General features: G+C 44.0%; 2 protein-coding genes across 6 annotated transcripts in view; both read left to right on the top strand.

Annotated features, from left to right (window-relative positions):
• Positions 1 to 12,808, top strand: part of tcf20 (transcription factor 20) — a 65,174-nt gene extending 52,366 nt beyond the window's left edge. Inside the window, exons 2-7 of one of the 5 annotated variants that reach the window (XR_013195520.1) lie at positions 2,554 to 10,378; positions 10,488 to 10,581; positions 10,710 to 10,759; positions 11,603 to 11,700; positions 11,778 to 12,155; positions 12,237 to 12,808. Coding sequence is in view for 4 of the 5 variants with exons in the window: in XM_077205749.1 (XP_077061864.1) it covers positions 3,470 to 10,378; positions 10,488 to 10,581; positions 10,710 to 10,759; positions 11,603 to 11,659 (7,110 nt within the window). In the remaining variant the exon portion in view is untranslated. Of the gene's footprint in view, positions 1 to 2,553; positions 10,379 to 10,487; positions 10,582 to 10,709; positions 10,760 to 11,602; positions 11,701 to 11,777 lie in introns of all 5 variants that reach the window. The other 4 variants (XM_077205749.1, XM_077205750.1, XM_077205752.1 and 1 more) reach the window with 4 other exon arrangements.
• A 7,098-nt stretch (positions 12,809 to 19,906) lies between these two features.
• gsg1 (germ cell associated 1) overlaps positions 19,907 to 25,820 on the top strand; it is a 15,954-nt gene continuing 10,040 nt past the window's right edge. The window contains exons 1-2 of the mRNA XM_077205748.1: positions 19,907 to 21,209; positions 22,916 to 22,963. Coding sequence (XP_077061863.1) covers positions 20,924 to 21,209; positions 22,916 to 22,963 — 334 coding nt within the window. The 5' untranslated portion in view covers positions 19,907 to 20,923. The remainder of the gene's footprint in view (positions 21,210 to 22,915; positions 22,964 to 25,820) is intronic.

Raw genomic sequence — 25,820 nt, 5'->3', positions numbered from 1 at the left:
AGCACTAATATCATTACACAGGGTTTCCCGCAGCAAAGGCGGCCGCCTAAGCAACACACGCCTGCCGCCTTAACTACGTCGTCAAAAAAAATTATATGAGCGATATCCGCCGAGTTACTCTGTCCTGTTTTCTCCATTTCAATCTTTAAATATGTGATAAGCCTTCGTGTTCGCTTCAGTCTTGTTATCAGCGCGTTCTTCCGCAGCGGCGCCAAGCACGTCAGAACAAACAGAACACAGTGTGTGTGTGTGTGTGTGTGTGTGTGTGTGTGTGTGTGTGTGTGTGTGTGTGTGTGTGTGTGTGTGTGTTCATCTGAGCCTCATTGGTCTGTCACTGCTCGTCAATGTCAGAATATTTGAGATGACCAATCAAATCAAAGTAGGCGGGCTTTATGTTAGCAGTGCAAATTTTAGCAGAGCGACTCATAGACAGGAGCGACTCGACGCGCTTCAGTTTACGGTCGGTCAAGTGCGAGATAAGATGTAAGTTGCTAAACTAAACATTTCCTATTTGACAGTTTTTTAGGTTTTAAATGTTAAACGAATCACAAAAATAATCAGGCAAACTAATAAACTTTTGTCCATTTCCGCCATTTTGAACTGAAAATAGACCACTATGTGACGTGACTCATGTAATGTAACCTTAGCCTAATAATTAGTTTACTGTCTGTGAGGGGACAAGACACATTAATCAGGGTACCCGCGGGATCTTAAAAGCATTGAAAAATAATCTCAAATTAAGGCCTTACAAGCCTTGAACTTGGTATACAAAGTCTTGGATTTCGTTACAAAGGTATTATATATTTTTTTATTACTAGGATTTACTAGGATTAAGTTCACCATGACAAAATTAACTGTTACTAAAGATTCATACAGTGTTGAGTGCACCTCGCACGCCACGTCATAGCAGAAAGCGTGCGCACCGTTACTATGGTTACTAGGCAAGTGAGTTACAGAACAAGATAGTAACGTTAGCCAAGCGTAGTTTGTCGTCTGAAATAGGAAAGTTTCAGTTTAATCCGCTGTGGCCACAAATGCCAGAATTCAATAATTTAACCCCCAAATCTGAGCTTTTCTGTTAAAAGAACTTGTTTTCTACCCGGTCTTTTCAATAGTATCTGGCAACCGTGCGCGCGCGCTCTCTACACTGCTCAAGACGCACGGATGATCTGAAAACACAGACAAGCTGGAGTTCAACAATCTTCATTTGAGATTTTCAACTTAAACTGAAGTGTCATTCAGTCGGTCTATGTTCTGTCACAAGTTTGTGCGAACAAAATGCAGGCTGATATCCAGCTGTGTTTTATCCACACGATTTCAAATGTGACATTGATTTTATACAGTTAAAAACAAAACAAAAGGGTAACATTAAGTGATTTACTACATCGAACGAATCGTGAGATTCAATGAATGACTCTGACTCACACATAACGTTAAAGACAATGAGTTACCGCCACCTACTGGCGATTTGAATATAATATTTGTATTAATACTAAACGATTTTTATAGTCTGCAATATCCTTATCGTTATGGTTCTTGGTGTGAACAGGCGTTTAGTTTGACTGAAATTTAACTTTTGAAGATTGTGCAAACGTACATAGTGTTCAAGTATAATAAAGACGCACCATAACAGTCGTCAATTGAATTAATAAAACAAATTGTTATTCAAATTTAACAGTAATATGGCCCTATGAAGTCTTTTATTTTTACATCAGTTCCATTGTATTCCCCCCCACCACCACAAATTCTGTGTCGTTGTGTTTTATGATTTAATATGTAATACAATGAAATGTTAATTATTATTATTATTCAATAATAATTCCTATTTTTATGATTACTTTGAGAAGCACATTTCACTATACAATTGTAAAACCAAGCTTTTATGTTGGAGGTTTATAGTAAAGACCTCTGTTGTTCTGTGTGCATTTCACTATTGTTTTCTTCAAGATTTGCCAAAATTCTGTTTTTTGTCTCGAATTCAGTTTCTTATGACTATAAATGTAAGCTGTTCTTGGCAGTGAGTGTGTTGGAGTGTTGTGCTGTGTGTCATGTGACCGTTCTGGCCCAGTGCATGCTGGGTGATCACATGTCTCTGGGCAGATTCCTCTGAGATGTGAAGGAATATGAGCCGTTTGTGTGTTTCTCTGAGTTGTGTGTTTCTCTGAGTTGTGTGTTTCTGAGTTTCTGACATCCGACCAAACTACAAAATTTCCACTGATGTCTGTGGAAAAGGAATGTGCTCGACCAGCTGGCGCATCTGTGCCGCTGCACGCTCAATCCACTGCGCGTTTTCCTCTTATCAGCTTGTGCACGGCAGATAGGCGTTACTATATTTTGTTTAATATTCCATTAATTAGATACATTTACTTAATTTACTTTTGTGTACAAGAACATGAGTGCAGTATTGGGGCCGATACCCTTACTGGTATCCGTATCGGTGCATCCCTACTCTAGACTAAGTGCACTTGGGTTATTTGGTTGTTAAAAAATATGAATGTAGCACTAAAGCAAAGATTTACATTGATATATGCTGTGTTTTCCCTGTGTTTTCAGACCGTCTCAAGCTTCCTGTTTCAAGAGAGAGAGCAAGACACTATCATACTGAGAGGATCAGATAAAACGAGCAACTGGATGACATATTACTGACTATGGAAAACCTGAAGTTAGGACCAGCTAAGCTGAAGAACACCGTATTGTAAGGATTGGACGAGCAAAGAAACAAAACAACAATCCTGCTGGAGTGGGACTAACATGGGAAAGGACAAATGTTTGGAAGCAGCTGGAAAAAATTTGTTGACAAAGACCTTACTGAAACATTACTTGAGAGAGTGCAGAAAATCCCTGTTACACAGGAAATATGAAAAAAAATCATGATCTTGAAGTATTGATCTTTCTCGAGCTATTTTCATTGTCAGTGAATACATGTGCCAACTGGAGTAATATTTTCTCTTTTTTTGTTGCAAACCAGTTGATGAACTATTATAATCCAACTGCATGGCTGCTACCCACATCCATTTGCACAGTTACCAAATGGCAAAGAGACGTATCACACTACAGTATCAAGATATTGACGTTCTCGTAATGAAGCGTAATTGAGTTGTAATTTTGGTGGAAAATTTTTAATTCTTGGCTAATAGACATTTTGTGACAATACTAATCTTTCATTACCTGAGCTATTTGGATCTAGTGCCAAGCCACAGTGGCAATTGTGACAACATTTTTGTGAATGAATTGCTGCTGCTGCATTTCCCATCTTCACATTGTTTACTATTTACTTTTTAACTCGAGCAGCAAATTCAGCTCAAAGCTCAGTTTTGATTAGCAGACATTTGCTGGGGCATTGCTGCTACATATGTGTCTTGGTTTCTTCAAATGCAGAGCTAATACGAAACATTCCAGTTTGCCATTTGGATGCTTATTGTAAGAAAGGTTACCAATAACAGCTTTTGCGAAACTCTAAAACACAAAAATGCAGAATTTTCCCAATAGTCCAGTCCCTATTCATCCAGGGTTTAGCCGGGGAGGAAGTGTTGTCAGTTCCCCGTACCCGGCCCACCCTTCAGACCTTCAGATATCCCCCAGAACCTCAGAGGACTACGCCATGCAGCAAGCTCAACCTAACCTGCAGAGTCACGGGCAGCTCCTGCACCTGCGGAGCCAACAGCATCTGCTACACGGTCCTGCTGTACACGGCTATGGGTCCAGAAGAGCACCTGGAGAGATGGCGCAGGGAAACGCTCACAGTGGAGGAGGAGGAGGAGGGAACTCTTACCGTAAAGACAGTGTGGATTATTATTTCTCAGTGAGCGGGCGAGAAAGAAGTCGAAGAGGCGGAGCTGCGTATGGTGCAGGATTTAGGTACACAAACCTAGATGGACATGTACCTCATCAGTACCCGCACTTATCTGGTTCAGGGTCATCCTCTGGAATGATTTCTCCCTACTCTATGGAGTATGGCTCCAGCAGTGGCTCTGCAGTTGGGAGTAGTAATAGCAGCAGCGCTGGTTCGTTTTCTCCTTCCCAGCAATACAGTATGTCTCATTCTACTTCAGTACAATCAGGTGCTCAAATGCATCAACGCCAGCATGGTCAGAAATATCCCTCACATCAAGGATTACACCAAGGTCAGCATCACCGGACGTACCCGCTTTCTGGAAACAGAATACCCCCTCAGTTCGGACACTACGCCCCCATTAATGCGACCTCAGGCTCTACTGGAATGTACAACTCTCCACCGCAAAGATACGACGTGATCGCCAACAGCAGTACGGATGCCAAAATGAATAACTCGCTCAGTCAGTCTAATCCAAACACTCTTACAAGTTCATCTGCTTCAAACAGCTGTGAGAATATGGGACAAAGCTACTCATCGTCTGCTCATCCTCCATATTCGCCCCAATCGCAGTCCCTTCACAAGCATGCTCCCAGTTCCCAGCGTAGCTCTCAGCACAGCACTGGAGCAGGTTATGACCCTTCCCTCAAAATGCAGCACCAAGGACACCTGCAGTCCAAACTGCCCCATTCATCGGTCTCCTCTAGCCCTGCTCTGCCTTCACAACCCTCTCAAGACCTCACCAAATCTCCTATGCATTCCCAAAGTCAACAGGCTCACATTCATCAGAACTTCAGTCCGATATCTAATCCCTCCCCTGCTCTGTCTGCTGTACAGTCTCCAAGCTGCAGCTCCTCTTCGTCTCCACTTATGGGGAGTTCAGAGGGGAATAGTGCAGCTACGCATATGCAGACGTCATCACACCCTTCTGTTTCAAACACTCGCAGCAGCCAAAGCCATGGAGGCCTTCTGCAGGCCGTACCTCAGCTGAGCCCCACTCCCAATTCAAATAGCAGTATTAGTAGTTGTGGTAGCGGTGTAGGAACTAAAGTGGCTGGTTTGAACCACAGTGCAGGAATCGGTCACACTTCCATGAGTCAGAACCGAATGCGACTAGGTCTTCGAGGCGGTCCAGGGGAAGATGGCTCCCTGTATCCTCATGAAAAACTCTTGCAGGACCCTGGTCTAAATAGTCTAAATGCTCTGACCTCTCAAGTGGAAAATCTACCTAATACAGTGCAGCACATGCTCCTAACAGACACTGTGCTGCCTCAGAGGAAGAGCAGAGACAATGCACATCACCTTCAGATGCAGCAGGGATCTCAGTCTTTACCGGGCAACCAAAACAAATCTGGAAGTGCCAGTGGTCAGACCTCAGCAAATGAAGAGAGTTCTGAGATGCTGGAAACAAAAGAGCATCAGCAATTAGAATGCAAGAGACTTAGGCAAGCAAGTGGAACAAGCAATGAATCTGAGCCACAGAGCTACCCATCATCACAGAGTCAGATTTCATCAGAACAGGCATTGGATCTCCAGGTCAACCCTAGAGTCATTTCAACAGCTTCAAAACAGTTATCTACTAGAGAGTCTCAGACAAAGACACCAGAAACCCTGACACCCTCCTCCTCTTCACCAACATCAGTTCATCCTTCTGCAGAACACAGCCCAAAACATCAGTTATATCCCCCTGCTCCACCATCTCCCATTCACTCAGCACATCCGAACTGTGCGGAAAAACAAGACCCTGGTATTAATGATAATGGAATGAAGGCAAAAATGATCAAAATGATAAAAGATGAAGAAAGCAAAGTTGAAAGTGCAGATCCTCCCTGTGATAGAGAAAATTTAGAGAATAGACGGTCACCTACCACACAGGATGAATCGGAGACAGATGCACAACATTTTGAAAATCCAAGTAAAACTGTGAATGTTTCAGAGCAACATAATGTTGGAGGTGTTGGGGTTATTGTCTCTGCTCGTTCTGAACTGAATTTTGAATCAAGCAAGCACACAGGAGCCAAATCTCCACGTTATGTTTCTCATTACCCAAACAAACACAGTAATCCTGAGGAGCGACATGATGTCAATGTCTTAAGAGAGACAAGAAATCACAATGGAGAGGGGGAAGTGTGCATGGAAACATTTGTGTCACAATATGATATTTCCCCTAAACAAGAATTTGGCCAAAACATCCCCTCTATTCAATCTCACCCAGTGTCATTTAAATACAGTAATCCTGAGGTACATTTCAATTCTACAAAGAGCAAGGGAAAGTTAGGACTAGGGAGTGGTATGGGTGCAAATAGAAGCCAGAATTATCATCAGCTGCAGGCCAGCTATGGGTCTATTGCCAGAAAGGAGATTGGTGTTTTTGCTTTGGAGGGGGGGAGAGGTGTCATCTCAAGAAGTCAGGACAGCAGTTCTCAGTTTCAGCAATCGTTTCCAAGTCTTTTGCAAGAAGTCCTCCAAGGTCATCACTTAGAGCGACGCTATGGACGATCCGACCAGGCATCAAGTGTTCATCAACAACCTCAAGATACATCCCAGCATCGTTATCAAACTAGACTACCTTGTAGTATGGTTGAAAATTTGAGTTCACATGCAATGAGCGCTCAAACAATTATGGGTGGACTTAATGTCCAGTTTAGTCAAATGGCCTCTGGAAAACCACAGAATACAAGCCAAAATCAGGGACCAGATAAAGAGATGGTTTTAGGCCCTCCTCATCCCTCTTGGGATTCTGAAGCACATAAGCCCAACGTGACTCATGGGATCTCCTTAGAAAAAGGCAAAACCAGTCTGTCTCCGAGCCAGTCCACCCACATGCAGCAGTCTTTAGATCTCACAACAGGAGCCCCTCCAAAGCACATTAATTTGGCTGACTTTTCTTTGCAGCACAGAAAACCCTCCAGATATGGTACCTCTCCTTCTACTGTGGAACAACTGCTTTTACAGGAAGCTGAGCCACTTGCATGTGGTGTAGGTCCAATCAGTCACACTCAATCTCAGACATCCATGTCCTCAGGAAGGCGCTCAGTAATCTGCGATGTGTCTCCTTCTCGACGAACAACACCAGAAAGAGAGAGAGGACACTCTGGGACCACTGGACCCTCAGTCATTCAGCAGCCATTTTCCTCTTCTGGATCAAACGGTCAAGAATGCTGCAAGGAAGAAATAAAAGCAAAGAAAGCACAAAACAAGGAGGACTTGTCAAAGATTGAAGCTGTAGGCAAGAACTCAGATAGTTACTGCAGCATTCCACCCAGTAATGAGTGTAATAAGCCCCTTCATTTCCCTGTAGATGTTATTTCTGATTTGGAAAAGACCAGCAGTGCCAAAGGCAACAATGAAGCCACCAGCAACGTGCCATATCTTTCGCAAATGCCCTTGAATCCTTTGTCCTCACCACTGAGACACCAGTCATTTTCGCAGGTAGTTGATCGTTTCAGAGCATATGGCTTCAGTGACACCATGGATGGACAAAAAATTATCTCCCATCCTACGCCTCATCGACCATTCCACACCATATCAGCATATTCTAAAACCACACCCTCTACTAACAAGTTACATGTGTTTCCACAGAGCCTACCCCCTCAAGACAGACCCGACTGGAATCCTGACAGGCAAAGGCTAAGAGGTATGGACAAGCACGTTCTTCAGAGACTCCCTGAACAGAAGTGTAAATCCCTATCCTCAAGTGATATTCTGCCTAGTCAGCATCACATATCTCGGCAACACTCTTATCTCCGTTCACACTTTGACATGAAAATATGGGATGCTTATTCTGAAAGAGATGGTGCTGGACAACCACTGACTGCAATGTCCCGTGAGCATGCTATTTCTCAACAAGTCACACATGCTGGCCCTAAACTTAAAGAAGAGGACATCTCAGATAAGAGTGCAGAAGACATTGCCAAAGCTGGTGCTATTAGCCCTGCTGGGCACACCGGTAAGGTTATCCAAGGGATTCAGCAGGGGCAGAGACTAACTAAAACTGGAGCATCAGCTGAAACCAACCCTTTAATCATGAGAAGGAGAGTTAGATCTTTCATTTCTCCTATTCCAGCTAAGAGGCAGCATCAGGATGTTCCAGGTCAGCGGCCAGGATCAGCTTATCACTCCCCATTATCTCAGTCCCACTCTGATTCTAGACTTGCAGTCAACAATTGTTCTAGCAGTACTGATACTCAGCCAAAATTGCATTCTCCTAAGACTCAGCATTCTATATCCATTGCAAACTCACCCCCTCAGTCCAAAGCAAAGTTTCTTCCCCCAAAAAAGGGTCGTGGTCTAAAACTTGAGGCAATCGTGCAGAAAATTACTCCAAGTGTGAAAAAAAATGACAACAGTCACATGGAATCTGAGTTCTTGGAAGTACCTCATTATACCTCTGACATGCCAGACCCTGAGGGTGACACGTCATTTGCTAGTGCTCCTCAAGGAGAGGAGGCCTGTTTATCTTACCTTGATGATTCTCATACTTTAGAGGATCTTATGCCATACAGAGCAGTTGAAGATGCCTTCTCCTGTGATTCTCAGTCTCTCAAACCAGGTGCAACAGCTTCTAGCAGTTGTACCCTCAGAAGTTTGCCAAAAGATTTTGACTTTGGATTAGGTGCTGCTGGATCTTCAGGGTCTTTGGTGGGTGAAAATAAGGATGATTTTACTTTGTTAGGACCCCTTCCACCAGCTCCTCCATTACCTTGTCCTGTACAGGCATCCCCTCCTCCATCTTCATCTGCATTGTCTGACATACAGCAGTTCACAAACACTTATCAACAGCTGGAAACCCGGCGAAGCGAGCAGTCAGCTGCTAACCTGCTTAGGCAGAAACTGCAAGAGACTGGCATGGGCTTTGATGATTACCCAGGTGGGGATTACTATGGGACCACCACTGGCCAGAGCCCCGGGCACCACCTTCTGTCCAGAGCTTCTCAGCACCAGATGAATTCTCTCGGGTTGACATGTTCCGAGTCTAAACTATCAGATAACATGGTGCCCAAAGGGTATTTTCCATCAGGGAAGAAAAAGGGTCGCCCAGTAGGCAGTGTAAATAAGCAGAAACGTGCCCAAGCACAAATTCAGAATGCAGCAACAAGCATACCTTCCTCTCCTCTTCCCTCACCTACAGCTGTATCTCAGTCTGTCCCAGTCCCAAACCCAGCAGATGAAGTACCCCAAGAATCAACACCACCTGACCAGAACCCATGTCCATCTTTGGTCCCTCCTGCTGAAACCCAGGCGGTGAAGGAGGATGTAGAGTGTGAAGAGACCCAGCCAGAGTTAGATTTGAAGCCTGCTAAACATAAACAGAGAAAGGGGAAAGAGGGCAACGAGACTGCTGGTACAAGTGGCAATCAGAGAAGAAGGAGAGGAATGGCTTCCAAAGAGGAGCTGGACACTCAAACGAGTGGTAGGGGAAGCATGAGTCTGTGTGGAATATTCCCAGATACCAGAAATGTTGTTTTTGCTCCTTACATACATGTGGAGAAAAAGGTAGCAGAGATTGGGGCAGTCTGTACAATTATTAATGCAGAGGATGAAAAATCAAAAGGTGGAGGCAAAGCTGGTCACTTTGGGGCAGATGGCCTGTTAAATACCCCGCTGTCATCTCAGCTTGTGAGAAAAGAAAAGGAAAATGAAAGAACAAAAGAAAATTGGGTCTCAGAGCAAGTTGAATCTGCCTTGCAATCTGGAAAGATACTTCCTACATCCGGATATGTTCTGTCAGGGCCTGTGATATCAGAGACTGGACACACTGGTCGCCTCTTATGCTGTCTTTGCCAAAAATGGGCCAACTACAAACATCTCGGGGATCTCTATGGTCCTTTTTACCCAGCTGATTATGCAGCCAAGCTCCCTAAGAATCCACCTCAAGTCCGACAAACCTTGTCCTACCATGGGGCAGCTACCACAGTTTCCAGTATGACATCCATTCCGACAGACTCGACTCCCCAGGATAAATGTTTACAAGATTCGCAGAAGGTCAAGTCACATGTTGATAGTGATTGCACAGTAAATCAGGCAACAAACCCAACATCCCTTGCGACCCCCATTCATACTGTCTTTCCCAGCATGGGTGAAGAAATGGGTTTCCACAATGCAATGACCAGCAGCTCTACCTTAAAGGTAACTGCTCACACCTGGGATTCGGCTGCAGAACTGGTGAGTGGGCTGGGTTCATCAAATGTACAAGAACTGGATAGTGAACTCGTACTGAAGCAGTTGCATGTCGAGAATTCACAACAGAGGCTCCAGCACAGAAAACTAACATCCCATCCACGCTTCAAAAGAAGACATAAGTCCAGTGAAGATTTACCTCGAACTGTTCCCATCAACAGCAAAGCCTCCCTGCCCTTCCAGCCTCCCCCACCCAGCCTGGACTCTCTGGGCCCCATGGCTCAACTTACCCAGCTCCCACTAGTGCCTCTGGACCCAGAGGAGCTGTGGGTGCACGAGGGCTGCATTGTGTGGACCAGTGGCGTATACCTGGTCAACGGGAGACTGTATGGCCTTCAGGAGGCACTGGATGGTGCTAGAGATACCGTGAGTAGAAAGTTCTGCTGCTTGTTTTTCAATATGTGGCTTATTGCTGTAACATTGACTTGTTGTTAATGTTAGTTCCTCTTTTGTCATGATTAATTCCACTCCTCAGAGCTGCTCCCATTGTGAGATGGTGGGCTCCACCCTGGGTTGCTACAGTAAAGGCTGCACCCTGAGGTACCACTACCTTTGTGCCGTAGAAGCAGGTGAGATGTGGCCTCACTTTGGGCTGCACTTGGTTTTATTAAAGCAAAATGCTCATGAGTCTTTGTGATCAGATGTGAGGGACTGACATTCAGTGCTAAATAATCTATTTTTTACCCTCAATCTAAAGATTGCTCCCTAAATGAAGACAACTTTTCTCTGAGGTGTCCAAAGCACAAGGTAAGAGAACAGGATTTCACAATTAATATGGAAATGTGGTCCATCGAGGCCACGAACTAAGAATTTGTTCCCATGACGTCAATTTAACTAATTTTAATTGAAACATGGCCATGAATTAAAAATTGGATCCCAAGGCTTATTAATTCATTAGTGAATTTGTGGCCACGACTTGCTAATTCCTTCCCTTGTTTTAGTTAAATGGTGGCCACGGCTTAAGAATTCATTCCCACAACTTAATTAATTTCCTTGTTTTAGTAAATCATGGCCACAATTTACTAATTTGTTCCCTAGTTTTAGTTAACTGTGGCCACGAATTAAGAATTAATTCCCATGACATGTCAATTTGGGAACTAATTTTTTAGTTAAATCATGGCCACAAATTGAGAATTTGTTCCCACGACTTATTAAATCAATCCCTCGCTTTAGTGAATTTGTGGCCACAAATAAAGAATTCGTTACTACGATTTATTTGTTCAGTCCTTCGTTTTAGTTAAATCGTGGGCACGAATTAAGAATTTTGCTTCCACAGCTTATTAATTCGTTAGGGTTAATTCGTTACCTTGTTTTAGTTAAATGCGGCCACGGTTTAAGAATTCATTCCCATGACGTAATTTTTTTAAATTAAATCATGGCCACAAATTAAGAATTTGTTCCTACGACTTAATTTGTTCCCTCATTTTGTTAAATCTTGGCCATGATTTGCTAATTTGTTCTCTTGTTGATGTATATATTTATGTTTTCCGGCATGTCATGTGCGGTGCTCCGTAGAAAAGTTATTTCATCAGTGTGACTATAAATGTGTTTGCCAGTGTATCTGTGTACATATGCGTTCTGTTTGAACAGAGCAACAGAATTGCCAAGCCTGGAGCCGTGTACGTGGAGCAGTCAGAGAGAGGATGAACACACACACACACACCACACGAATCACGCGCAGGTCAGACGTGAGTGGACCCAATGTTGTGTTTGATACTGTAAGCCTGTGCCGTCGTTGATCTGTACCTGTACCTGTGCTTCCCAGCAGAGAGAGAGATTCCTGACTGTGTGTGTTCAGCTGAAGTGGGAACGCCTTCATGCTTCGAGATCGGAGTTACCATGGTTACCGATGGATACATTTTGGAATGTAAAGTTCAAAGACTTTCTCTAAAGAACACTAATAACTGAGAGGTTTTCCATTCATCACCTGTTCTGTGGTGAACGATCCCTCATGGAAAGGACAGAAGATGGAGATGAAGAAACGCTAACTGCCTTTCAAAACATGACTTCAGTTCGTAATGTTTGACTTTTGAGTCCGCTGTTGTCATCTTTTATCTTTGTTAGTTCGTTGGAGCTGCGCATTGGGAACAAGAGAACTGAATGAGGGAAGGGGACCATGTGGACATAAAAAGAGAGAGGCAGTGTATTTACACCAGTTATATGTAGTATTTTATATCATAACTCATATTATCATTATTTTAAACATCACTATTGTTTTAATCAGTATTTTAGACAGAATTCTGAGCGATTGATGGAATGTCCATATCAGGAGGACCAGAATGTCGACCCGTTATGACATCATACTCGTGACATCACGTGGAGCGGAAGTCCAGTTGCCACAGAGACATTGTTGTCATGGAGATGCACATATATTGCCTTCGAAGGTGTGCCTGTGTGTGTGTGTGAGTGTGTGAGTGAGAGTTTTGCTTGTTCGTGTCTGTCTTTGCTCCTTTGAAAAGTGTTCTTATTTTCCACCTCCAAGATTTTTGTGCTGTAGATGAGAGAAAGGAGAAGCAAATGGACATTGCGTTATTTTTCACAGTTGGTAAAGCGTTGGGATGAGGGATAAAGCATCGGGACTCGTGAGTTACTCGTGAACGGGTCGAGACTAACATTCCTGCAGCGTTTCGAGGGAAAGCAGTGCAGATCTCCATCTCCAGAACAATCGCTGTCACTTTTTCTAAAAAAATCTCCTGAAAATAAGAGCGCAAAGAAAAGACTCACCATATGAAAACATGTACTAGAAAACTGTCAATATGCTTCTGACTCATGAATACAGTTATACAATGGACATCCGCTGTGTGTGTGTGTGTGTCTGTTCACAATACTTCACTTCTACTGGTTCAGATCCGTGCAAATGCGTAGAGTAACCTGCTCAAACTCGTCGCCTTTCAGGGAAATCCACTATCCTGACATGAAATGGAGATTTTGAAGTAGGTTTTCACTGATAACTTGTACGCCTTAAAAGACAGACCTACTGTGAGCTACGATGGTTCATCCATGGGAATTACTTGTGTTCAAGCCATCAGGCTAACTTAGTTTTAAAATAATCATGATGAACAGTGGAATTTGTGGTAGAAAAACTACATCACCCACAAGGCTCTAGTGAAAATACCAATCAGAGAAATATATGTATGTGTGTATACAGTCAAACCAAACATTATTCAGACACAAGATATATTTATGTTTTTACTAGAGGGAGCGGGATACTATAGTTAATTTAGTTTCATTCATTCATTTAAGTGAGGTTAGCCAAATAAAGTAATCTGTCACATATTATACCCAATAATTCTTCATACAGTGACTAACAGTAAAATTTATACAAAGTTTGGGACCAAATATTCGGACACTTTGAGCTGATCATGTTTTGCTGAAGTGTTTTTTCTTTAATAACTAATGCACCTTTTTACAGCACAGACTGAACAACATGAAGCATTGCTTGGTGACTGGTTGAGCTAAACTGGTGTTATCTAATTGTGTAGTTAAATTTAACAGCTGACAGATATTCAACATCATTCATGTGTGAGAGTCTAACAGAAGGACGGACAAAACCAGTCAAATATCAACGTCATATTTTATTACCATTTCCTAAACTATAGGGAATAAACTGATAATGTAAAAAATCCTGAAGATGTCTGAATACATTTTGGTTTGACTGTGTGTGTGTGTGTGTGTGTGTGTGTGTGTGTGTGTGTGTGTGTGTGTGTGTGTGTGTGTGTGTGTGTGTGTGTGTGTGTGTGTGTGTGTGTGTGTGTGTGTGTGTATATAATTTTAAATTTGATTGTGCTGTTCACAATGCTTCATGAGATTGTTGTTCTGTCCCTCACTACGTTTATAATATTGTGACTCTTTGTCGCTGGTTGGTTCGGCTCGTGGTTTATGGCGCTTTAACAAACACTTCTTTGCCTATAGGAAAAATGAATGGACAATCTACCCTCACACCACCTTTTTCTCTGCCGTATCTTTATCTGTGTTCTTCTGAATTGTTTGTGTGTATTTTTACACACAGGACCTGCGCCTGGACACGACGACAACGCATCCTGAAGTGTCATTAGTCCCTCCCTGTGAAGGCCTCCTTCCCTTTTCCTCTGTACTGATAAACATTGTCGGGATAATTCGGGTTCGCGTGGCTACGCAGAAGCGATAAAAAATTCGGACTGTGTGTGTGAGTGAGAGAGAGAGAGAAAGAGAGAGAGACGGATCGAGAGACTGTGTGTGTGTGTGTGTGTGTGTGTGTGTGTGTGTGTGTGTGTGTGTGTGTGTGTGTGTGTGTGTGTGTGTGTGTGTGTGTGTGTGTGTGTGTGTGTGTGTGTGTGTGTGTAGCCGCGGGCTCGATCGAACAGTGGAAACATAAAAACATACTCCGTCATTTTGTTCATACAGGACATCATTCAAACTGCAAAGTGTTTACTTATATTTGTGTACACTCGCAATAAAACACAACATTGTGCTTTTGTCACACTCTAAACTCTTGTCAAACTGTAACTTACAACTGTCCCCCAACCACACACACACACACACACACACACACTGTTTTAAAAGCAAAACATTTATCCAACCTCATTTCAAAACATTGGTTTTCATTTCTTGTCCTCACAGTCGGAGCACTAATCTGTTTATTTTTAAGTTACACATTCTACATTGATTAAAAAAGAAAATCAAATGTGTTTTTAATAGTAGTATTATTTTATACGGAAATCAATTGTTTATAATTCAGATGAGAATAAAGTTAAGGTTAATTAAAATTAAGGAAAACAACTATATTGATCTGAAATATAGCAAATTAAATTTAAATTCATTCAGGTACAATTACCAAACATATCTCAAGGTCTTTTTGTCTTTTTATTAATTTAATTAATAAACTAATTATATAAAACTATTGTCAGTGCACTACAAATAAACTGGTTCTGTGCCTTTATTAATAAAACTTATTTTACAAATACAAGGCTTAAGACATTTATAAAAATGCCTTCTGCATTTCATGCTTTTCACTCTATTACCGAAATCACACCAAACCGTGACGTCTGTGTACCGTTCCACCCCTAATATCTATACATACAATGCATGGTAATTTAGAGGTAACGTTAATGTACTGTAGTATATCACCTCCTATCACCTATAACATGCGCAAAAAAGATATATCAATAAAGGAAAGGAAAAAAGCATAATATGAGCACTTTAAGAAAATATCTATCTACCTTTGTTGTTTTAACCTATAAAAACAAATGCCAAAGAACATCGCAACTTTCATCGCAACTTTTTAGAAAAGCGGCCGCAACATCAGGAATTTTAGGCCGGAACAATCATAAAAAAGGCCCGCGAAATCCTGGAGGGACTGATTAAAGTGAAGTTAATAATCACATATAACTGAACTATGAATGTGATGTAGAAATTTTGGCCATGCGTGTTTTATAGATGCAGAGATGTAATCTGACATTAGCATGGAAAAATAAGAGTATTCAATGATGCGATTTTCCTGAACAGCCCCTTCTGCCTCAATGTATATGAAATGATGACATAAAGATTCTGATTGTGTGTGTTATAACTGATTTAAGTTTGTGTGTGTGTGTGTGTGTTAGAACAGATTTAAGTTCATTGTGTGTGTGCGTGTTATAACTGATTGAAGTTCATTGTGTGTGTGTGTGTGTGTGTGTGTGTGTTAGAGCTCATTGAATTTCATTGTGTCAGTGTTTTTGTATGTGTGTGTGTGTGTGTGTGTGTGTGTGTGTGTGTGTGTGTGTGTGTGTGTGTGTGTGTGTGTGTGTGTAAGAACTGATTAAAGTTCATTGTGTCAGTGTGAGTGTGTGTCGCTGATCTTGAACAGATTGACAGATTAGAGCTCAGGTTAATCCTGTGTGTGTGTGTGTGTGTGTGTGTGTGTGTGTGTGTGTGTGTGTGTGTGTGTGTGTGTGTGTGTGTGTGTGTGTGTGTGTGTGTGTGTGTGTGAGAGAGAGAGTCAGAGATGCTGGATGTCATATTTCATGTCACTGTTTCTGAGATGCATGTATGTGTGACATCTAAAGGAAGGAGATCCACCATTCGCTTTAGTAAGGTGAGTCTGATTTACCATGTTCGTTAATCTACCGCTTGCTTTTTTTTTATTCATTCTTTCATTTGTCATTTCATTCTTTATTTTGTTCCTATAATCCATCTCTTTCAGTGGAACACCACTTTTTATTTTGTATTGGCTTTTTAGATTGTTAAACGAATGGTTTGGTGTTTTAGGTATAATAATAACAATAATGCATTTTATTTGTAATTCACTTTTGTTTAACCCAGTGAAATAAAAACAAACAAAACATGAAGAGAACAAAACAATAAATTAATTAAGAACAACCTTGAATAAATGCATCTTAAGCAACTTTATTAATGCTCCAAAGTTGAAGCACTTCTGATATTGAAGGAAAGCGAACTCCATATCTTGGGGGCTTTAAATGAAAAAGCTCTTCCCCACATGGTCTTGAGTCTTGCAGTAAAAGAGAGTTGGCAGAACGGAGAGAACGTGAACGAGTGTATGGACTAATAAGATCATAAAGATACGCTGGTGCTGTCCCATCTAATGCTTTATATGTCCAAATTAGAATTTTATAATCAGTTCTAGCATTAATGGGAAGCCAGTGCAACAGTGAGAGCAAAATGTCGTGAAATGTTCCTAAGATGATAGAGGTGAGATTTTCGAGATGTTTTATGTGTGTATCAAATATTAGCTGAGGATCAAAAATGACACCAAGTTTGTGCACCTGACCAGAATCAGCCGCAGTAAGAAGATCGTTTACGGCCCTCACTAAATCAGTCTCTGTACTGTGGCCTATTCTGAAACCAGATTGAAAAGGTTCAAGGAGACTGTGTAATGGCAGCTATTTTTATTTCTGAAGGAACAGATCCAGAACTCAATGATGAATTCACAATTGATGTTATTTGACGACAAATTGACAAGATATTCATTAATAACAGGGAAGTGATCTAGAATACTGCTGGTAGAGTTCAGGAACTTTGCTGTTCTCACAATAGTCAATTCCAATCATTTCAAAGTTAGAAAAGGTTATGTTAAAGGCTGAGTATCAGATATAATTAAGATAATTAAGAAATGTATTGCACTGATCAACAGAAGAGTGAACGATATCCTTAGCTGGTTTAAGAAGTTTGTGAACAGGATGAATTTTGCAATCACCAATAATTTCTGAATAATAATCCTTGCTAGAATGATAGACAGACTGTTGTTGAGTGTACATAAGCCTATGAACCGCTACACCAGATGTTTTGTACTGCTTTCAGCAGCTTTCATTAAGCGTAACCCAGCAGTGCACCATGGGCAGGATTTCCTCAGTGTAACAACCCGTTCTCCCAATGGTACAAACCCATCCAATAGTGCAGATAAGGTGAGACATTTTCTGAATGTGTTTATATAGGAGGCGCAACGTATAAAGTTGAATGTATAAAAGTTGATTGTAACGATGTTCAAAGCTCAGGTAAGGATCATGCAAGTAATTTTGTGTTTAAAAGACAACTAGGCTAAAACAAGGCAAAATTTGGGCTGTCAGTGAAAATTGAATAGACGTCTAAACCATAGCCCAATAATAGACATTAGATAACAAAGAAATGAAATGACTCAAGGAATTAAACCAAACACCTTGTAATCACTGTTGACTTTGCTTACATTATTGAGATATCATAAATTTTAAAAACTCACTCCTCCTTTACCCTTCCGGAGCTCCTCAGTGGGACTCGGGGCCTTCCCCTGTCGTCTCTCCTCCTTTACCCTTCCGGAGCTCCTCCGAGGGACTCAGGGCCTTCCCCTGTCGTCTCTCCTGCTTTACCCTTCCGGAGCTCCTCCGAGGGACTCAGGGCCTTCCCCTGTCATCTCTCCTCCTTTACCCTCCTGGAGCTCCTCCTTGGAACTCAGGGCCTTCCCCTGTCGTCTCTCTTCCTTTACCCTTCCGGAGCTCCTCCGAGGGACTCAGGGCCTTCCCCTGTCATCTCTCCTCCTTTACCCTCCTGGAGCTCCTCCGAGGGACTCAGGGCCTTCCCCTGTCGTCTTTCTTCCTTTACCCTTTCAGAGCTCCTCCGTGGGACTCAGGTACTTCCCCTGTCATCTCTCCTCCTTTACCCTTCCGGAGCTCCTCCGAGGGACTCAGGGCCTTCCCCTGTCGTCTCTCCTGCTTTACCCTTCCGGAGCTCCTCCGAGGGACTCAGGGCCTTCCCCTGTCATCTCTCCTCCTTTACCCTCCTGGAGCTCCTCCGTGGAACTCAGGGCCTTCCCCTGTCGTCTCTCCTCCTTTACCCTTCCTGAGCTCCTCCGTGGGACTCAGGGCCTTCCCCTGTCGTCTCTCCTCCTTTACCCTTCTGGAGCTCCTCCGAGGGACTCAGGGCCTTCCCCTCTCGTCTCTCCTCCTTTATCCTTCCAGAGCTCCTCCGAGGGACTCAGGACCTTCCCCTGTCGTCTCTCGTCCTATACCCTCCCGGAGCTCCTCCGAGGGACTCAGGACCTTCCCCTGTCGTCTCTCCTCCTTTACCCTTCCTGAGGTCCTTCGAGGGACTCAGGGCCTTCCCCTGTCGTCTCTCCTCCTTTACCCTTCCGGAGCTCCTCCGTGGAACTCAGGGCCTTCCCCTGTCGTCTCTCCTCCTTTACCCTTCCGGAGCTCCTCCGTGGAACTCAGGGCCTTCCCCTGTCGTCTCTCCTCCTTTATCCTTCCAGAGCTCCTCCGAGGGACTCAGGACCTTCCCCTGTCGTCTCTCCTCCTTTACCCTTCCGGATCTCCTCCGAGGGACTCAGGGCCTTCCCCTGTCATCTCTCCTCCTTTACCCTTTCAGAGCTCCTCCGTGGGACTCAGGTACTTCCCCTGTCGTCTCTCCTCCTTTACCCTTCCGGAGCTTCTCCGAGGGACTCAGGGCCTTCCCCTGTCGTCTCTCCTCCTTTACCCTTCCGGAGCTCCTCCGAGGGACTCAGGGCCTTCCCCTGTCCTCTCTCCTCCTTTACCCTTCTGGAGCTCCTCCGTGGAACTCTGGGCCTTTCCCTGTCGTCTCTCCTCCTTTACCCTTCCAGAGCTCCTCCGTGGGACTCAGGGCCTTCCCCTGTCGTCTCTCCTCCTTTACCCTTCCGAAGCTCCTCCGAGGGACTCAGGGCCTTCCCCTGTCGTCTCTCCTCCTTTATCCTTCCAGAGCTCCTCCGAGGGACTCAGGACCTTCCCCTGTCGTCTCTCCTCCTTTACCCTTCCTGAGGTCCTCCGAGGGACTCAGGGCCTTCCCCTGTCGTCTCTCCTCCTTTATCCTTCCGGAGCTCCTCCGAGGGACTCAGGACCTTCCCCTGTCGTCTCTCCTCCTTTACCCTTCCTGAGGTCCTCCGAGGGACTCAGGGCCTTCCCCTGTCGTCTCTCCTCCTTTACCCTTCCTGAGGTCCTCCGAGGGACTCAGGGCCTTCCCCTGTCGTCTCTCCTCCTTTACCCTTCCGGAGGTCCTCCGTGGAACTCAGGGCCTTCCCCTGTCGTCTCTCCTCCTTTACCCTTCCGGAGCTCCTCCGAGGGACTCAGGACCTTCCCCTGTCGTCTCTCCTCCTTTACCCTTCCTGAGGTCCTCCGAGGGACTCAGGGCCTTCCCCTGTCGTATCTCCTCCTTTACCCTTCCGGAGCTCCTCCGTGGAACTCAGGGCCTTCCCCTGTCGTCTCTCCTCCTTTACCCTTCCGGAGCTCCTCCGAGGGACTCAGGGCCTTCCCCTGTCGTCTCTCCTCCTTTATCCTTCCGGAGCTCCTTCGAGGGACTCAGGACCTTCCCCTGTCGTCTCTCCTCCTTTACCCTTCCTGAGGTCCTTCGAGGTACTCAGGGCCTTCCCCTGTCGTCTCTCCTCCTTTACCCTTCCGGAGCTCCTCCGTGGAACTCAGGGCCTTCCCCTGTCGTCTCTCCTTCTTTACCCTTCCAGAGCTCCTCCGAGGGATTCAGGACCTTCCCCTGTCGTCTCTCCTCCTTTACCCTTCCAGAGCTCCTCCGTGGGACTCGGGGCCTTCCCCTGTCGTCCCTCCTCCTTTACCCTTCCGGAGCTCCTCCGTGGGACTCGGGGCCTTCCCCTGTCGTCTCTCCTCCTTTACCCTTCCTGAGGTCCTCCGAGGGACTCAGGGCCTTCCCCTGGCGTCTCTCCTCCTTTACCCTTCCGGAGCTCCTCCGTGGGACTCAGGACCTTCCCCTGTCGTCTCTCCTCCTTTACCCTTCCGGAGCTCCTCCGTGGGACTCGGGGCCTTCCCCTGTCGTCTCTCCTCCTTTACCCTTCCAGAGCTCCTCCGTGGGACTCGGGGCCTTCCCCTGTCGTCTCTCCTCCTTTACCCTTCCGGAGCTCCTCCGTGGGACTCGGGGCCTTCCCCTGTCGTCTCTCCTCCTTTACCCTTCCGGAGCTCCTCCGTGGGACTCGGGGCCTTCCCCTGTCGTCTCTCCTCCTTTACCCTTCCGGAGCTCCTCCGTGGGACTCGGGGCCTTCCCCTGTTGTCTCTCCTCCTTTACCCTTCCAGAGCTCCTCCGTGGGACTCGGGGCCTTCCCCTGTCGTCTCTCCTCCTTTACCCTTCCAGAGCTCCTCCGTGGGACTCAGGACCGGTGTGGCGCGCAGATTTTTCTCATTAACACTCGCTCCGCTCCACCGGCTCTCTGACCCACCCTGCAAACAAGGGAAAACTAACTACTGGGTACAAGTGTAGTGATGGAAAGTAGATTGAAAATTTAATTTGCGTATAAATTGACAGATTTGGTAACCTTTCAGGCAAATGGTGTATGGGAGAAATGTTGAATATGGGAGTTGTGAATATGAAGAACATGGGCTTTGATCTCTCTCTGTGTATCCTCAGCATGTCTGTGATTTCTCTCTCTCTCTCTCTCTCTCTCTCTCTCTCTCTCTCTCTCTCTCTCTCTCTCTCTGTGTGTGTGTCCGCAGCATGTCGGTGCTCTCGCTCCTGCGCTCTCCACGCCTCTCCTTCCTGCAGACGCTGCTGTCTCTGCTGCTGTCGCTGCTCTCGCTCTCCTCCTCGCACTGGTGCGTGGGTCAGCAGAAGGTGCCCAAGCCGCTGTGCTCACCCGCCCGCCGGCTCAGGTGCACCCCGGTGACCGGCGTGACGGACGGCTCCTTCTCCTGGGAGACCGGCGATGACCGCTTCATCTTCCCCTCCTTCCACGCGGGGCTCTGGACCACCTGCGAGGAGAACATCTTCACCGACGCCTGGGGTGACAGATCACTCGCTTATTTCACTCAATGCTTCTGATTAGGGGTGCAACGGATCGCAGGTGATCATGATCTGTACGGATCAGCTCCCCACGGTTCAGCACGCATGTGATTCGCAGATTGACTGCTAAATTTAACCATCATAGAGAGAAAGTTTATCATTTGGACGTGTTTTGTCTTGCCAATTTATACATTCTGATAGCGCTCGAACACTGAATGGTTCCTCTTTCGTGTTTCCTCGCTCTTGCACATGCACACAAAATTATGTCTAAATACCCATCTCGCCAAGTATTCTCTCGATTATGTCATAAGTGAACAGTTGAGAAAGAAACTCGGATGTTTGTCAGTGGATTCAGCAGCCTAATGTTCCTACTGTTGTCTGTGTCATTAATGTTAATAAAACAACAAAATACAGCTTTAACAAATCATAACAAAAAATAATAAATTTAATTTCTACAGTGAACAAATAGTGTTATTTTAAATGTAGGCTTAATTATTCATTTCTGTACCTGAATACTTCTGTTAGACTTTGTAACTTTGTTATTTAGTATTCATGTCTGCTTGTAATTTGTGTATTTGTTCTTATTTTATTACTAACTATTCACTTGTTTTTAATAATGTTTGAACTTTATCAGTTAGCTTAGTAGTTTTTGATGTGGTATTGAAGAACTTCAAGTGAGCTTTACGTAATAAATGAAAAGCAAAGTTACCCCCCCCCCCCATATATATACCATGTGTATATATGTCTGTGTATATATATATATATATATATATGTATATATTTTTTTATTTTTAATTTTTTTTCTTATCTGATCCGAAAAATGATCCGATCTTTGGCTCAAAAGCGTAAATGATCCTAACCGTGGACTTTGTGATCCGTTGCACCACTACTTCTGATACAGTATCTGCATTCGAGCACTTCAGGAAGGGTTTGTGACCGTTACACTAAGGGTTCGTTTACACGACAACCATGTGTTAAAAACAGAAAAGTTGTGTTTTTTGCATACAAACGACAATGATCTGCGAAAACGACTAAAATCGCTGTATTCCGTTCAGGCCAGTAGTTGGCGATGTCACTCTGTAATGAAACACTACTCGCCTATAGACTGATGACATCACTGTTTTCAAAAGTTCATGCTGTTATTGTGTAAATTAATGGCCAAAACGCATAAAAAGTGTTCAGTTTCTTGTTAATGCATTGTATTTTTAGGGTTTGCATTTTTATGGGCTGAAATTTAACATGGTTGAATATTTAAGCTGTGAATATTTAAACTCAAAACGTTTCAAACACATTTTCATTAGTAAAATTTCAATAATCCACATTCACCCGAATATTTCACTTCCAAAATATTCAAACTGATTAAAAATACAACCTATAATATTCAACAGGCGGTTTTCAGTCCATTTTATTTCGCTTTGCAAATTCACTTCCACAAATTCAGTGGTTCAAATTCGACAGTAAATTCAACGTTGCCGTCCAGGAACCGCAGGAAAAGCAGTAGATTACCGATCATAATCTCCATCTGCTGTTAGTCGACCTCACCAGCAGGGGGTGCAAGCGCGTGTTGTTGACGAAGACCAGAGCAACTGTTATAGCAAGCCATTCATTCATAAAAACCCATTTTGTCTGTTTGCTGGGTGAACCTTCTGTTATGATGACGATGATGATGACGATGACGATGACGATGATGTCGTCTGTGTGTTTCAGAGGAGAAGTGTCGCAGTTTCATGGCCCTCACTCCTGAGTCTGAGAAAGGCAACGACACACACACACACACTCACGCACACACTCATGCACGCACACACACACATTCACACACACACAGTAGGGGTTGAACGACTTCAGATTTTTTGAAGTCGACTGTTATGACACCAAAGTCGAGGCGACTAGTCCCTGACGTCATTCATAAAAACACAAGAGATGAGACTGCTTTGCAACATGCCACAATTAGCAATTTATGAACAGACAATTATACAGATGCTGACAGAATGGGGCCGTTTACACCGGGTCACTACATGCGTTTTTACTGATCTGATTTATCAAAACGATTCCATTTACACCTGGTCACATAAATATGTTTTCGCAAAACGGATATAAATCTGATCTTCGAACAACGCGCTATATGCAGATTTCACGGAGTTCACGTCACCGAAAGCAACAGTAATGAGCTGCATTTTATTGATCATCAGCTCATTTCAAAATCAAAGACCGCAATAAGAGAGAGTGGCAACATGTAAGATCATTTCGTTTCTTTACTTTTAATGATGATGATTGTGTGTTAAGCGTCTGCGACTTACTTTCACTTTGATTTGCGGTAGTTTGCACGTTGGCTTGATGATGCTCATCTGCGGTTATGCGTGTTGCATAGCTTCGTCATAATGAATATAACATGACATATAGCCTATAACACGCTCTCACACGTCTTGAATGCGTTTCGGAGGGCATTTACTCCTGGTCTTTTCACGACCGGACAGCTATCCCATCACAGAAACACGTGAAGTGGCCAGGTGTGAACAGCTCGCTATAAATTCACATCTGCGCGTTAGTGATGCGCAGATCCAAGTAATATTATACACAATAATATTCCAATTAATGGCGGGTGAGTTAGAGATACATCATTAATATGTTTAAATAAATATATGAAAAAATACAGGTTTTTCAAATATTGTCAAGGTAGAGTATGATGCATGATTTTATGAAAGTATGAGTATTATTGCGACATCACAAACGAGCAATTGTAACGCTTGCCGTAAAGCAAGTCAGATTAGTAGTTTTCTTATGTCTCATTAGAACTACAGAAACGCGACCCGATCTGGCAATCTTACATAGCGTGGATATATCAGATAAAGGACCGCAAAGCTGTGGCATAAGTGCATTTCTCCATGTCACGACTTGATGAACCACTGAAACCATTTTGGAAACATCATTTTAAGGTAAAAAATCGTACTTACTGTTGCTTTAATAAAGAGATTTAACTCTCATTTCCCGGTAAAACAGTGAGCTTGCGTCATGCGTTACCTTCGTTTTCAACAATATCTAGTGTTAAGTTAGTAAAGTATTTCAACACACTTGATGTACCAATGCTGCTTTCTTGCTGCAATGACCCTCTGGGCTCTTCATCTGTTGTCGTCTGCAACATGTTAGTATCAAAATTAGCGCAATCAGTGTCACATGATCAACGCGACTTGTCTACGTCAAGCTTAAAGTGTCACGGCATAGTATTAAGGTCGACTAGTCGACTAATCGGTTCAACACCTAATGGTGCGTTCACACCAGACGCGAATAGAGCGTCTCGGCCGAGTGATTTCAATGCAAAGACACGTTATGCGCGTAAAAAATTCCTGCGCCGTGCATCAAGTGCATCAAGTTGGCGAATTTGCATCTGCCGCCCGAGTTGAAAAATCTGAACTTCTGCATCAATTCGCGCCACGTTGACCAATCAGGAGCCAGCTTGCTGCTGTCACGTGGTGAAGTAAATATTTTATCACATAAAAACTTTGATTTTAATATATGATACATTAATTTTGTATTGAATGCTATTTATTCCATATCTAATCTAGATTAAATGAAACATTGTTATTATTATTATAAAAACAACCTACATACTTTAGTGCAAGAACATAGTTTGTGTCTGGACAGTGTTGTGGGCGTCATCCAGGCGCAGCTCCAGGAGCGACTGGTGAAACTCGCCAAAAGGGTCTGGTGGACTCAAATACGGTGACGATGATCCCTACGCCGCTGTTCTGCTCTCCAGAGCAAATACAGAGCAGTGACTCTCTCGATGAATGCTCGCTCAATATTTACCATCTTGTAAAAAGATGCCCGCCAACAGATTTCGCCTCCGATGCGCGTGAATAGAGAACCAAATTCGCGCCTGTCGCGTCTAGTTATACGCTTGAACACTTTGAATCCATTCGCGCGTCAAGAGCAAAATTGACGCGCGAATGGATTCAAAGTGTTCAAGCGTATAACTAGACGCAACAGGTGTGAATTTGACGCTCTATTCGTGTCTGGTGTGAACGCAGCATAACACGCCCTCACACACACACACACATACTCACACACACACACTCACACACATACTCACACACATACGCACTCACACATGCACACACACAAACAAACACACTCACGCACACATACACACACACACACACAAACACAACAATCACACACTCTCACACACACAATGACTGAATGTCTGCTGAAGTGTGTGTTGTCTGTTGTCTGTGTGTGTGTGTGTGTGTGTGTGTGTGTGTGTGTGTGTGTGTGTGTGTTGTCTGTTGTCTGTGTGTGTGTGTGTGTGTGTGTGTGTGTGTGTGTGTGTGTGTGTGTGTGTGTGTGTTGTCTGTTGTCTGTGTGTGTGTGTGTGTGTGTGTGTGTGTGTTGTCTGTTGTCTGTGTGTGTGTGTGTGTGTGTTGTCTGTTGTCTTTGTGTGTTGTCTGTTGTGTGTGTGTGTGTGTTGTCTGTTGTCTTTGTGTGTTGTCTGTGTGTGTGTGTGTGTGTGTGTTGTCTGTTGTCTTTGTGTGTTGTCTGTGTGTGTGTGTGTGTGTGTGTGTTGTCTGTTGTCTTTGTGTGTTGTCTGTTGTGTGTGTGTGTGTGTGTGTGTGTG

Source organism: Siphateles boraxobius, unplaced genomic scaffold, assembly GCF_051911475.1.
Source record: "Siphateles boraxobius isolate OS27281-9 unplaced genomic scaffold, OSU_SipBor_1 54, whole genome shotgun sequence".
Classification (NCBI taxonomy): Eukaryota; Metazoa; Chordata; class Actinopteri; order Cypriniformes; family Leuciscidae; genus Siphateles; species Siphateles boraxobius.
Note: the sequence above shows the minus strand (reverse complement) of the source record. Positions and strands in the feature narration are given on the sequence as shown.